We start from the raw sequence: 15,887 nt of genomic DNA, 5'->3' as shown, positions 1-15,887 counted from the left end.
TATAGACAACAAAATAAACGTCAATCATTTAGAAGGATAAACGGAAAAAAAAAAACAGCCAAGCAACCGTCTAATAAATATTTAGAACATTTATTTCAGATGACAGCACACAGCTATTGTGTTTTTTTGTTTTTTTAATAAAATAGTCTTATTTTTGTAATTCTGATCAGGGAGATCCCAAGAATTGTAATTATTTACAGCAGTTTCCTGACATCACACTGAAGCAGCAAAGAATCTTTTACACTCTGCTGACCAACATCTCCCACGAGGTCCAGGGTTAAAAAGCGACGTTCAGCATCTGCTCCTATGTAGGTTTTTTTGTCGATTGTTGAGCCAGAAACAGCGTTCGAGAATAACAGAAACATTGAAGTCATTTAGCGCCATGTACATATATATCCAAAAAGCAATTCAGTAACTAAATGTAAAACTTTCAATTAGTCTCAAATGAAATGTTTATTGTAAATGGGTTTTAGAGGTCCTGTTAAACGTTGTCCTACTAGTCCGACAGTCGATTCCTAGAAGAACCCCAATGTTACAATCGTGTTCTATGCAGACTGACGTCAGATTGCGTTTTACAACAAAATCATTCTGAATTCGATTTTTGACAGGTTTATTATGCCTGAACCTCCATCATATCTACATGTGATTAGGTCAGGACCTCTTTGAATTATTCAACCTGCAAAATGCTTCAAAGCTCAACTAGTGGAGGACTACACTTACTAAATGTCCCCAGCAGGTCAGAAGAAGTGAGCGTTGCTCCTCTGACTCCTACGGCCCTGTACACACTGCGTTTGACGTGTACGTTTACAGTACGCACCGAGAAATGTCTCGAAAGTTATGTCAAACTTACCCATAGTCTCTTATCATACCGACAGGCCAAACAAAAACATTACACCAAAAGTGCTCGCTGTGTATAGTCAGACAATACGATTGGCTGTAAGTTCTTTATCCGCTCACATCAGGACTACGCTATTCCATCTGTGGAGTCCAGGATACATTTTTTTTTTTTTTTTTATTCCACATGGTAGCCTATGGGTGACAAACGTCACTCTATGACACCTCTCACAGGCATCTGTTATATTTATACGTCACAAGCGTCTCATAGCAGATCAGTTAAACAGATGCCATTATAGCCTCATTAAAGCGTGCCTCAACTTTGAGTTCTTCAGCCCAGTTGCTTATGTGGATCCTTTGCATTGTAACATGGCCTATTTGTACCTTGAAGAGATAAAAGATTCTCTCAACGAGTCTGCCTAACAGTGGCATCTGTCACCCGTAGTGTATTATTCGGCATAAAAACGGTCATGACAGTTCATGACGTATCCATTGAACAGATACCATTACAATCTGTGGTGACGGATGCCATTGTTCGGCATCTGGCCCAGCCTACATTTAATGTATGTCGGGAGCTTTTCCCAGTGTATTCCTTAAATGTAGGCCAAAACACATGGTGAACATAGCCCTAATGGGTTGTGTTTGCGTTCTCATTGCAATTATGATAGAACATCACAGGACTCGCCTCTGCAGCGAAACGGCATTGTTAGCAAAGAAAGGGGTAAAGACCCGGGCCAAGGGTCCTGGAAAGCTTGCGTGGGGGGGGGGGGGGGGGTAATCAAACACCAGGCCCCTCTGTCCTGAGTGCAAAGTCTGGCACCGTAATGGGGGGCATAATTTGATGTTTGCTATGGGGACCCCTGTCTGAATGAGTGATCGTGAGCTCAGTTGCATTCAACATTTCACTCCCGCACAAATATCTGCTGACGACTTCAGACAAAAGCAAGATCTCATAAGAGGATGGAAATTCCAAGAGAAAAGACTTTGGTCGGACTGATAAGAAACACCACAAAGGAACATTTGTCATCTAAATACGGAGTTCCTATTTAATCCCATTAAACCGCAGCTCAGGAAGCTCCACAGCTACTCTACAGAAACAGGCGCACAGCATAGATTTTAGGCACAGAAGAAGTTTAATATTATCTCAAGTGTAATTTCACAAAATCTGATACTTCGCAGCACCTAACCATTAAAAAAGTGCCATTAAGTTATAAAGTCACCCCAGAATCTTTTGTCTCCTGGAAACCTTACAATTAAATTTTACCATTGACATTTTACGGTCACCATTACAACTTGTCTGTAGAAATACATTACTGCCATGTGGCACTTTTTAGGCAACTATGTCAAAAACGAAAGCCGAGCTCCCCTGAAACCCTGAAAACTCAGAGGAGACTCCAGCTATCCCTAACACTACAAAGTCCTACTCAGGGGTCTAGGAAGCAGATCTACTTTAGTGCCATTTCACTGTTAGCTGCCCCCTGTGCCCATTGCATAAACAAGGAGATAAGGCTTCGTTCACATCTGCGCTAGGGCTCCGTTCTGACTGAGCTTTCCATCGGAGCTGAGTCCTGACAGACACAAATAGAAACACAGGTTTCTGTTTCCATCACCATTGATTTCAATGGTGACGGATCCGGTGTCAATGGTTTCCGTTGGTCTCTGTTGTGCAAGGGTTCCATCATTTTGCCAAAATCAATAGCGTAGCCGACCACCATAATGATTTTGTCAAAACAATGGAACCCTTGCACAACGGAGACAAATGGAAATCATTGGCACCGGATCCGTCACCATTGAAATCAATGGTGATGGAAATGGAAACCTATGGTTCCCGTTTGTGTCTGTGTCTGTCAGGGCTGCGTTCCTGCGGAAAGCTCAGATGGAACGTAGCGTTTTTTTAACCCTATAGAGCTATAATTGGTCAGGAAGCAGAATCACCGGTGGCCACCTTGCTGCCTCCTTGTCACAGGTATACACTGCGACAACTACAGCCGTACAGACTGATGGTCCCACCAAACAATCCCTCATGTTCCTGTGAGTAAGCGAAACATTCAATTCAGACTTTTCAGGTACTGAGTGTAGTTGAGCTTTAAATTGGTTGTCCAACAATCAATTGTTTTTCCCAAAAGTACACTACATTTGTGGGAATCTGGCAGCGCGTTTTAGGCTAACAAATGTTTGGCAAAGCTAGTTAGAGATGGGGTAGAGGAAGATATAGATCATAGGGCTTGCATAAGGGTAAAGATAACTTCTATTCCACCGCACGTCGTATGCTAATTCGGTTACTGCGTGCTTCAACTACCCCCCTCTGCAGTTCATCAACGGCTCTGCTTATTTTCATGGTCAGACAGGCAGAGCCGTCAATGAACTGAAAGATGCCTGACACTTTCTCACTGGACGGACTCTCCAGCCTAATTAGCATACGTCTCGCAGCGTTTTTTTTTTTTTTTTTAAGCCTAATGCAAGACCTATGATACACCTTACTCGTATGTACATCTTCACCCCGTCGTTAACCAGCCATTTGTTAGTCTAAAATGTGCCAACAGACTCCCTATAACTTCTGAAAATGAACTGCCCAATGCAAATAACTTTTAGCTTCCAATCGGAGTACTTCGATTCCTCTTCTCCAGTTTGCACTCGGCAGTCCTATTGCTCCTACCACGCGGCCGCCTATCCTAACTTAGGAACTACAGTTCCCAGAAGCGACCAGCGTCTCCTCCCAGATGCAGGCACCTCCCTCCTACCATTAAGTGGGATATTAAGCTGGTTTGTGGGTTACTGCTTGCCCCTATAGATCGATCCTGCTGTAGCTGGCCAGGGATAAACCATAAAAAATAATATTTTCGATATCTGAAAAACTAAGGCCTCATGCACACGACCGTAGCCGTGTGCACGGCCGTGATTTTCTTGGGTCGGCCGGCTGCGGACTGTCAGCGGACTGTCAGCTGCAGGCCGCCCGCAAATCGTGGGACATGCACATGGCCGCGTCCATTGTTTTCAATGAGTCCGGACCGCAGTACTGGGCCGTAATAAGACATGCCCGTTCTTTCTGCGGTCCGGGCTCCCGGGCCGTGCACGGACCGCAAAAACTACGGTCGTGTGCACGGCCCCATAGAAAAGAATGGGGCCGCAATTCTCCCGTGGATTTTCGGGGGAATTGCGGCCGCAAAAACACGGTCGTGTGCATGAGGCCTAAGTGTTGGTAAAGGCCAGGTTATTGCAGCTGCACATTTGTGTACCGCCAGTAATTCACTATGTTCAAGTGCAACTTTAGTGAAAACAAGAACATTTGTGAGACTTTTATACAAGACCAGAGTAGAACGATTACAATGTTCTTCACTTCAAAAGGTTTAAGCTCCTTCCTAGTGCAATGAATTTAAAGATCCATTCACATTAATGCACAAATCCATAGGGTGACTGCTATTTATTTTGTCTGACAATGGATCCTAATTGTGCTTTTTTTTTTTCGGGAAAAGTTTAGAATCCCCTTTAGTGAACCCGCAGATCTACAGTAGGCATGCTGTGCTCCAAGCTGTAGTTAGGGCTGCCACAGATATCAATCTTACAGTATGCTTGGCGATAAAAAGTTCGATAAACACTTGCTAGAATTCTTGCAAATTATTTAAAAATCCTCCAGCAAAAAAGTGTCTCCTATAATTTTGTGTGCCACCATTGTTAGATTACTGAATTATATTACACTCTCTGAAACAGAATTATTTGCAAAGTAACATAGAAAAAGGGTTAGAAATAGATTGTGGTCATCCAGTGTATGACGTTCCTCCAAGAAACCGGCAGACAATCCTGTGAAATGTTCTCGTCAGGGTGGAACATCATTACATGCATGGAAAACAGTACGGGTTCTGAAAAGGGGTTTACAGGGTACATGGGTTTGAAAAAAACCTGTTCCTGCCCAGTAGGAAGGCTTGGTACATCCTTGGGTGGTCTTGATTATCACGTTGATGCCCCCATCGGAGAACCCTCCTAAGAGAATTGTCTGCTTGTTCGACGGCAAAAAAATCGTACCATTTATGGCCAGCTGCGGGAAGTTTTCTATTTCTGTGTAAGTCTATTAAAAAAGGTTTTCCAGGAAAAAATATAGACGAATGTGCGATCGGTCAGGGGACGACCCTAAAAGCCACCGGGCATGGATAAACATTGAAGATGCCGCAGCCCCTTCAATCTGCTGACCCCAGTGAAACCCACTGATCACATATCGATAGTGAATGTTTTTTCTTGGAAACCGCTTCAAGATCACGGCCAGAATTCACTGGTGGCCAAAAATGAGGGATGCATTCTATCAAACATGACGCAGTTTGCCATCACATGCACAGGCAATAAAATTGGTAAAAAGTTGCCCTTTTTGGTCAGTACAGAGACCAAAAGCTTCATAAACACAGTATTGTAAGAAAACATAGTGCAGTTCCCTTTAATTGTTAACTTAGACATCTATAAAACCATGTATGAAGACATCCAGCACCATCAAAGGGGTATTCTCAGAATCCAAAATGATCACCTATCCAGCGGATCGGTGATATTTGCCTGATCGCTGGGACCCCCACCGATCATTAGAACGGGGTTCCCGAACCCCGTTACTCCTCAATGCACACCCCAGAGTGAGGAGGAGCTTAAATGGAGCGGCGGTTGAGCATGCGCCCACTGCTCCATTCAATGTCTATGAAAATAAGGCAAACAGCCTATCCCGTGGATAGGTGATAATTTTTGATTCTGGGAAAACCCCTTTAAAGCTGAACTTACTGTATATGGCTCTGTGCACATTCAATATAAGTTGTGGTGCAGCATCGCAGTGCATTTTTATCAAGACCCACATTTTTCTACAGATCGAACGTATCCCTGCGGCTTATGTTGGGATCAACATCACATACTGTGTTGGTTTCCACAAAGACAGACTCTAGTGCGGCTTCCTGCTCTTCTAATGTAGCCACCGGAGTAGCTGCACTCAGTGCTGTGGTGTTAGGCAACGGCTGCTGCTCCTCCGGTCTCTTCTCAGACTCGGCAGCCTTTTTGCCCTTTCTTTTGCCTAGGATTTTGATGTAATTGGCTGGAACAAATCCGGTTTGTCCAGCCACACTTCCGAGCAGCCAGCCTCTTACTTTAGATTGTTGTTCTGAAAAGAAACAAATACTTTAATTTTAAAAGGACTATAAAATATGTCAGAATACAGCACACTTCCGACTTATTATATATATAACCTCGCTTATGTTGATCCAGCATATTCTGCGACTCCGTACACAAATTGTAATCACTCACATCTATCCTCTGTGGAGCTTGCAACCTAATTTCCTTATCTTATACACACTAGGACCTTTTTCATAGGATGACGATTAAAAGGGTAGTCCGGGATACTACAGTAATGGTCTATTCTTAGGATAGGCCATCAAAGAAAGATCGATGCGGGTCAACAGAATAAAAGGGCAGCGTTGTTTGCTTGAACGTCGTTGGCCTTTAATTGCAGTACCTGGCACAGTAACATATATAGGAGTGTGTCTTTGTCTGGTAATGCAGCGGAGCCCACTCAAGTAAGGGCTGAGCGCGGTTATGATGCAGTACCAGAAACAGCCACACTCGTATGTATGTCACTGTGTCGGTTACTGCTGAGCTTTAGTTCTGTTGATCGATGAGAGTCCAGCTCAGCTGCATTCACCTAAAGAATAGGCCATCAATGTTTTGCTCCTAGAAATTCCTTTAAAAGAGAAACACTGTAACAAGCACAACAAGACTCCACATAGCGATTTCTAATTGGTGCTACTAACTTCTACCATTTTAAATATACATGATCTGAGAATTAGGTCAAAATTGACCCGCCCTGGGCTTATTTACAAACCATGCATTGCTGCAGAGCCGGCTCTTACCTTAATGAGGATCTGTCACCACATTATAAGTGGCCTATCTTGTACATGATGTGATCGGCGCTGTAATGTAGATTACAGCAGTGTTTTTTATTTAGAAAAACAATCATTTTTGACGGAGTTATGACCTATATTAGCTTTATGCTAATGAGTTTCTTAATGGACAAGTGAGCGTGTTTTACTATATGGCCAAGTGGGCGTTGTGGAGAGAAGTGTATGACGCTGACCAATCAGCGTCATACACTTCTCTCCATTTATTTACACAGCACATAGCGATCGATATAGCATACTATAACATCACTGCAGTGTCCTGACAATGAATATACATTACCTCCAGCCAGGACGTGATGTCGATTCAGAATCCTGACACTTCTGTAGCGTCTGTGTGATATTTACAGCAAGGCAAGCGTAATCTCGTTTTAAATGACAGGTTACATCGTAATCTCGCGAGATTACGCTTGCCTTGCTGTAAATATCACACAAGACGTCAGGACACTTGAGTAACTTTATAGTGTGTTTATGTGGCTACACATAGCGATATAACTATATCACTATGTGCAGAGTAAATGACTGGGGAGAAGTGTATGACGCTGATTGGTCACTGGTTGGTCAGCGTCATACACTTCTCTCCACAACGCCCACTTGGCCAAAAAGTAAAACACGCCCAGTTGTCCATTAAGAAACTCATTAGAATAAAGCTAAAATGTCGCAAGGTTTCAGAGGCTGCCTACTGCACACTGGGAGCCTTTTCTGTCTTCTGAGGTTATTCTTCTGAATTAATTGCCTCATTTACATATAGGGGCGGACATTGACTTTTATCTTGTTTTTTTGTGAAATATAATATAATATATATATATATATATATATATATATATAAAGTAATCACAATATTTCCTTATCCTATCTCGTCATGAGATTTATTCAGATGTGATTGGTTCTCTTTAACAACAAATGTTCAGACCTTTAGGAGCCAGGTTGAGTAAATCTCCAGCACGGAAGGAAATCTCTTCTTCTGAAGTAGCTGTGAAGTCATATTCGGCTCTTCCCACCACATGGTCATCCTCCCCACGTGCCCAGTTTACGTTTTCTAGACAAAACATGAATTTTTTAATTAAGTACTAAAAGATGGTAATCCACCTGGTATTAAATACTATTTTAAAGAAACTTTTAAGTAAATCATTATTACGGTTTTTGTTCGGATTTCACATAAAGGCACATAGAGGTTAAAAGAAAATTGAGTCATGCTGGAATAAATGCCATATTACCGACGCAGCGCATTCATTTACATTTCATAGACACACCATTGCCATGTGCATGAGTCCTAAATTATAAGTGACGCTGTCAGGTGAACTGTTACTTTAACTGGCTGTGTTCACATCTGCATTCCGCGTTTCGTTGTTCTGCTCTGTCATAGCAACAAAACAAGAATAGCGCAAGCTCGGGATCCATTGCATGACGGAAACCAACATAGACTGAGAGAACACATTGACTTAAGAGTTCTATGAGGTTTCCGTCACCGTTTCCACCATTTTGACGGGCATAATAGTACAGCAAGGGCCTGTTCACATTTGGATCGGAGGCTCAGTTAGGGGCTTGTCACAGATTCCATTATTTTTACCGGACAAAATAGCACAGCGTGCTGCGTTTTTATGTCCAGCAAAATGATGGAAACCACAACAGAGACCCAATGGAACCCGTCAAAGACAAAGGGATCCATCTGGCGCCATTGGTTTCCGTCATGCAATGTTTCCCGAGCTTCCGTTATTCTTGTTGTTCTGCTCCTGTGACATAGCAGAACAGAACCAGACCTGCAAATGTGAACAGAGCCTTATCTTGAGCACTACAAAGTAAAATATGGCCGATGTGGTAAAATAAAGTAGTCTTTTCTCATATCAGAGGGTTCAACTATATACTCCTATAAGAAAACAGCATCATTTAAAATGGCAAATCTCAGTTTTTACATGAACAATGCAGTTTTTCACAGAAGCAGTGCTAGGTTCGTGTTCCTTATACTGTTCTTTAATAAAACCACAACATGCGTCTAGACTAAAAGAGGTTGTGGCACCATTAGCAGTGATGGCATAATGCTAGGATATGCCATTACTTCCTGATCGGACGATCCGACTGCCAGGATTCCACCAAATGATGGCGGTGCAGCTAATTAAGTACCGTTTCCATCACAGGTCTTCATTGCTGTCTACCCGCGGTGCGGGCAATGACAACATAGACTTGAATGGGGCAGTATTTCAGGAAGGGAGTGCTGCTGCATGCTGTGAGAGTACAAGGGGGAGAAGAAAAAGGGACACATATGATTGCTTCAGAGCACTCAACAGGGCTCTGACATCACACCAGGGAGAGTCCGCCCACTCAGCAACTATGTAGAGAGATGATCAATTACAGAAACCAGCAGAGGGGACAAAAAAAATACCTAAAATATTCTGGTTGAACTACATAGAATATATATTTTCAATGGTCGAAGGATTGTGTTTTGTTTTTTTGTTCAATATTAGGCATGTTTTAATAATAAATAATGAATTTCATATTGCTAGAAATGATGGACGTTTACTATTTGTACTCTGAAAAAAATCGAAACTGGCTGACACTTACCTTCATTAGTTTCACCATTACCAGAAGACAGGAGCTTCCAAATGAGGTAGGGGCCACCAAGTATGACAGCAAAAAATAAGAAAATAGGCCATGATTTGGCCGAATTGGTGCCATCACTCTCTGAACCAACGCGAGCCACAGTCCCAGCACTCTCGGTCCACAAATCCTCGTTTTCTGAACTTTTCCGTAGACCCAAAAGTCTCAGCAAACGTTGGTAGAAAAAACGGATGGTTCTAACCAGTGCAAACGCAGAAAACACCTTTGTAAAGTGGACCTTCAGTCTCGAAAAGTGGTTCGCCACATCCAGAACAGCCCTGAAGCTGTTATAAACAGCAGAGAAGGTGGCGTCCATCATCATGCTGACTGAGGCAAAGGCGTGGACGATGCTCTCGATGGACTGAAAGGCCCCACGGCTACTTTCTTCAGCTTGACGCACAAACCTACTAGGTGGCACTTCATCCGTCTGGAAGCGATTATAGCCAAGTCCACTGTTGTACCCATAGCTGTATGGACTGTAGCCTCCATAATGTGAACTGCCATAATTACCATAGGAGCCAAAGCCGGGTGAAAAGGAGCCATATGAAGGGCGGTAGGTATTAAGTGCGCCTGTGCTAGTCTGCTGAGAAGGTCTAGGTAGGACGGGTGGTGGCACCCTGGTAAGAGTTGGCTGCCCAAGCCTGGTGAATGTACTGGCTCTCAAGTCAGCTGACCTACAAACAGAAATACAAATCAAGATTTTGTTAAAGAGTACGTCCACCTAAATTACAATTAAAGAATAAGCGCTCATTTCCCTGTAACTGCTTGGAAGATGTTAAAAAAAATTGCCCCAAAATTTTTCTTTCATTGTCGCAATTTTAAAGGGGGTTTTCCTGTCTTTAAAACTTGTGTGCCGATGGTGTAAAGGTTCTCCGTCCTGGGCCGTGTAAACGAACGCCGATCAACGAGACAACTTGTTGATCGGCGCTCGTTTGCTCCTTTCACAAGCCTCTGGATGTAAGGCCTCATGAACGCGACCGTGCATTTGGGTGTGCAATTTAGCAGATAAATCGTGGACCCATTCATTTCTATGGCCCCATGCAAAACAATGGTTTTCACTGATCCGTGCTGAGTCCGCGAATCCGGACCGAAAAAAAACCAACTCATGACAAGTCATTTTACAGTCCAGATTTGCGGCTTCACTAAACTGGTAAAATTATTCACGTAGTGTAGGTAGTGGAGGGTAAAGAAGTTCATTTTTACATTGCAGGCGAAATTCCCAACCGCAGGTTTTCTGTACAGGTTACTTTTGCAGGGTTCAGTCGAGGTGGTTCATGGGCCATGGCGAGAATATCATAGACTTGTTAGGACGACGATGACATGATCTATCCATCTGGTCCCCACTTTCGACAGGCCCAGGAAGTCACCACTACCAAGTACAATCTACTATCTGGGGGGCCATCTGGGTGCAGGTGGGCACAGTAGGTCCTATAGGTGTGCAGCTGATGGCAGCCATGTCCAGGCTCAGCGTTGGTGTGTCACAATTAATTTTGCCCCCCAACTATTCAATGTTTTGGTGATTAAATAAAAAGTTGCCAATGCCGCAGCGTACAGTTTTATATGACAGATCTATCGACATCAATGAAGAGCCCCGGGGGCCATCACTCAACAGAACATTATCAAGGAGCTCGTCTAGAAATCAGTAGGGGGGTCTCAGCGATCAGACCCACCTGTTATGTTCTGACAGGAGGCAGAAAAATGTCAGATCACTTATAATTGTAATATTTCAGAAAGTACATAAGACATCTCCATATACGAGATGAGGCTGAGATCAGACAGTCATCCTGTTTACAGGCCCCGGGTCACACTGCTGATACACAGGGGCCCTTTGGACTCCAGTCAGGCCTGCACAGAATGCTGCCGGTTCTGTGCCAGAACACCAGCGGTATACGGCAGGTAGATGGCCGGTGGTCGCCCAGCCACAGGATGACATCAGGACCCCCGGCCATAGTAAGGTCCTGCTGAACATCCAGAACACTGATCTTTGGACCCTACAACGATTTATTCCTCTTGGCCTGACCACCCATAGCGCTACTACCCTCTTCCCGATATCCCCCGCCGCGTGCACTCACTGAAAAGAATTTGTGGGGAGTCCGCCCGGGAACCTCCGGGTTTCCCATGGTTTAGGAGGAGGTGGCTGAGCCGCCATCTCGCTCCGCTGCAAAGCCATGCACAGGCCTGACTAATCCATCAAAGACACTGCTGCGGTGCAAAGCACAGGCCTGACTAATCTATCAGCGACGCTTTGCATCAGAGCCACCCACAGGCCTAACTAATCTAACGACGACGCTTCGCTGTACTGCCATTCAAAGGCCTGCTCAATTAACCTCCGATCGCCCCTTGTTACTCATTCAGAACAGAGTCCAAGATGGGAAATATGTGAATGTAATTTATTTTGAGGTTCCGAACGTATGGACCATTGTCATTTTTAGGGATGAGCTCCACAGTTTGACTTTGAAAATAAAATAGAGATTTTGAAAACAGTAAGATCAGGCACGTAAGGTTGCTGGAACACTTCTTTATGGGAAATATCTATAGCAGATGAATTTGACTGGATTACCCGGAAGCCTGATGAGAAGTATTTATTTATTAAAAGAAAAAAAGAATAGCAATTGTTAAAACCTTAAAGGGAATGTGTCGCAAATTACATTTTTTTTTTACGTAAGTTACTTATTTTTATTATATTTTTAACGTTTTTTTTCTTCCTTCCACAAGGTGGAAAGTATTAAAAATTAAATAATAATTTGACATGTCTTCCTATGTTGGCCACCAGAGGGAGCACTTCCCAGAATTACAGCAAGGTGAATCAGGCAAAGCAGCGGCTGCTGTAAATGTGGGAGGGAGACTCACCCCCCCCCCCCACCTTATTTTTGGCTACAAGCCAGGAAAAGGTGTCTTCAAATTTCCAAGCAGTGTCTAGCTCCCGTTTTGGGAGTGTTTTTTGCAGAAGCTACAGGACACCCCAAAAGGCTAAGGCTGGGTTCACACGAGCATGTTACGTCCGTAATGGACAGAACGTATTTCGGCCGCAAGTCCCGGATCGAACACACTGCAGGGAGCCGGGCTCCTAGCATCATAGTTATGTACGATGCTAGGAGTCCCTGCCTCTCTGCCGGACAACTGTCCCGTACTGTAATCATGTTTTCAGTACGGGACAGTAGTTCCACGGAGAGGCAGGGACTCCTAGCATCGTACATAACTATGATGCTAGGAGCCCGGCTCCCTGCAGTGTGTTTAGTCCGGGACTTGCGGCCGAAATACGTCCGTCCTTTACGGACGTAACGTGCTCGTGTGAATCCAGCCTAAGGGTATGTTCACACGGCTTATTTTCGACCGTTTTTCAGGCCGGAGGCTAAAAAACAGCCGAAAAATCAGAAGCAGAACGCCTCCAAACATCTGCCCATTGATTTCAATGGGAAAAACGCGTTCTGTTACGAGGGGGCGTTTTTTTACGCGGAAGTTTTCAAAAACGGCTGCGTAAAAAAACGCCCGTGAAATAGAAGTGCAAGTCACTTCTTGAGCCGTTTCATTGACTCCATAGAAAAACAGCTCCAAAAACGGCCATAAAAAACACAGCGAAAAACGCGAGTTGCTAAAAAAACGGCTGAAAATCAGGAGTTGTTTTCCCTTAAAAACAGCACTGAATTTTCAGCCAATTTTTATTAAGCGTGTGAACATACCCTAAGGCCTGATTTACACGAGCGTGTGCGTTTTGCGCACGCAAAAAACGCGGCGTTTTGCGTGCGCAAAATGCACTTAACAGCTGCGTGTGTCATCAGTGTATGATGCGCGGCTGCGTGCTTTTCACGCACCCATTGACTTCAATAGGTTCGTGATGCGCGAAAAACCCAGAAATATAGGACATGTCGTGAGTTTTACGCAGCGGACTCAAGCTGCGCAAAACTCACGGACTGTCTGCACTGCCCCATAGACTAATATAGGTGCGTACGACACGCGCGTATATTACGCTCATGTAAATCAGGCCTAAGAATGCTGAAAGTCAAGAGGGAAGACTCTGTAGTGAATGACTTTTCAGTTGACAGGTTCACACGGCGTGTATTTGACTCGGTTTTTGACGCATTTTACGCAACAAAAAACACGCCAAACGCTTGATTAAGCTTCCCATTTACATCAATAGGAGAGCGCACCGTTTGTACATACAACACGATTTTTTACGCAAGCGTTTTTAGAAAACACATTGCAGAAAAAAAAGTAGTGTCTTGTCAATTCTTTGGCACGTAAAGCACGCCAAATGTTCCCATAGTCAATAGGACTCCTAATTACGTGCCAAAAACGTGCAAAAAGCACGCACAAAATGCGTAAAAAAACACGTGACAAACACGTAAAAAACGCCTGTATTTTACAAGGCACTTCACAAGAAACGCTAGTGAATTTTACTCTACACGTCAGGTTTTGTTTTTGAGCGGTGTATGAACATGTCCTAAGGGAATCGTTTTTTATTGGCCTCTAGTTTATATTGCGGTGCAGGGAGAAGACAGAAGTCGCTGTAGGTGAGAACATTTTTATTTTTCATATTACTAACTTTATTTTTTAATTTTGCAGGTTCTGTTAGACCGTTTGGACTACGTCGTAGATTACGTTGGACTACTTCGATGATCTACGTTTTTTAACAAAAATAAAAATGGTTAACGAGGGTTGTGTGAGGGAGTTTTTATTTGAATAAAAAAATATTTCTAACGCCTCATGCACATAACCGTGTGCGCTGGCCGAGTCCTGTCAGTGACTCGAGGAAAGATAGAACATGTCGTATCTTTCCTCAGATCGGAGACTCGGATCATTTTTCACGGACCTGATTCACCCACTAAAGTGAATGGGTTCGTGAAGACTATCGGGTGCCACTCGGATGCCGTCAAAAACGGCCCAAATGGCACAACGGTCGTGTGCATGAGGCGTAAGGGTATGTGCACACACACTAATTACGTCCGTAATTGACGGACGTATTTCGGCCGCAAGTACCGGACCGAACTCAGTGCAGGGAGCCGGGCTCCTAGCATCATAGTTATATACGATGCTAGGAGTCCCTGCCTCTCTGCAGGACAACTGTCCCGTACTGTAATCATGTTTTCAGTACGGGACAGCAGTTCCACGGAGAGGCAGGGACTCCTAGCATCGTACATAACTCTGATGCTAGGAGCCCGGCTCCCTGCAGTGTGTTCGGTCCGGTACTTGCGGCCAAAATACGTCCGTCAATTACGGACGTAATTAGTGTGTGTGCACATACCCTTAGGGTGTATTCAAACAGTGCGGTTTTGCCAAGCAGCCGAAAACCACATTGAAAAAATTGTGGTAAAAACGCATTCGACATCCTATGTGGTTTTCGGCAGCGCAGGAAAAACGCAAAAAAACTGCACTGTGTGAATACACCCTTAGGCCCTGTTCACACAGAGTTTTATGCTGGCAGAAAAAAAATTCCATCAGGAATTTTGAAGCCAATTTTAAACTGCCTGCACTTTTTTTCCGCTGTTTTCGCAGCAGTTTTCGTCTGCGGCCATTGAAGCTAATGCGAGAACCCTGGACAAAAACGCCAAGAAAAACTCCTCCAAAAAGATTTCAATAGGTCAGAGCCGGAAGCCGCAAGAAAGGAAATGCCGCTTTTTTTTCCCCGTGAGCGGTCAAAAGCCACCCGGGAAAAAAAAAACTCTGCCTCCCATTGAAATGAATGCAAGGAAATTTCGGGGGTTTTATGGCGCTAATTCCGACGCAATTTCTGCATCAAAATCAGCAAACTCTGTGTGAACAGGGAGTTATATCTGTTTTTTAATACTTTATTACCACCTTAGTATTGGCAGTTGTCTGTTTGACGTCGTCCATTACTAAGGTGGGGCTTAGTGTTAGCCAGTAAAAAGGCTAGCACTAACCCCCCATTATTACCCCGGTACCCACCGCCACCAGGGGTATCGGGAAGAGACGGGTACAATCCAGTACCTGACCATCTGTAGTGATGGTAGCTCACTGGGGCGGCCGCAGGCTGGTATTATTAAGCTGGGAAGGTCCAAAAATTGGCCTTCCTCACCCTGGTAATGCTAGGCTGCTGCTGTTTTATTGTATCTGGCTGGATATGAAAATGGGGGGGGGGGGGACCCCATGTCGTTTTCATAAATTTATTCATTTTAAAAAAAATATGTGGGGTCCCCCCCATTTTCATAACCAGCCAGATACAATAAAACAGCCACAACCCAGCATGGGGGTTTGTGTGTTGGGGTGGGGGGCGTTCGACGGAGCAGCGGTGCTTGCCGCTGATCCTTTAAAACAGCTGATAAGCGGCTGTGAAGGATCAGCGGCGCTCGTGTGCTCCGGCGAGCGCCCCCCAACCACACCCTCAAACATGCAACCATGCTACACACAGACCTCCACACACACAAACCCCCCCCCCATGCACACACCGTACCTGCAGCCGGTGTACTCCAAAATGATGCCAGCTTTCCCCCTACAAACCAGCTTCTATGCTGGGTTGCTCTGAATTGCGCATGCGCTGTACGGAGCGAGACGGCAGAAGCAGAGGATGTAAGGAACGTTCGTTATACC

The 15,887-nt window shown here is 44.3% G+C and overlaps 1 protein-coding gene across 1 annotated transcript; it reads right to left on the bottom strand.

Moving 5' to 3' along the window:
- Positions 1–69: 69 nt before the first annotated feature.
- Positions 70–11,553, bottom strand: PEX13 (peroxisomal biogenesis factor 13). Its single transcript, XM_075862998.1, has 4 exons — positions 11,414–11,553; positions 9,306–10,015; positions 7,660–7,785; positions 70–5,956 (listed from the first exon to the last, which is right to left on the bottom strand). Exons 1-4 carry the CDS (start codon positions 11,509–11,511, stop codon positions 5,664–5,666), a joined length of 1,227 nt encoding a protein of 408 aa, XP_075719113.1. The 5' UTR covers positions 11,512–11,553; the 3' UTR covers positions 70–5,663.
- Between the last annotated feature and the right edge of the window lie 4,334 nt (positions 11,554–15,887).

Source organism: Rhinoderma darwinii, chromosome 4, assembly GCF_050947455.1.
Source record: "Rhinoderma darwinii isolate aRhiDar2 chromosome 4, aRhiDar2.hap1, whole genome shotgun sequence".
Lineage (NCBI taxonomy): Eukaryota > Metazoa > Chordata > Amphibia > Anura > Rhinodermatidae > Rhinoderma > Rhinoderma darwinii.
Note: the sequence above shows the minus strand (reverse complement) of the source record. Positions and strands in the feature narration are given on the sequence as shown.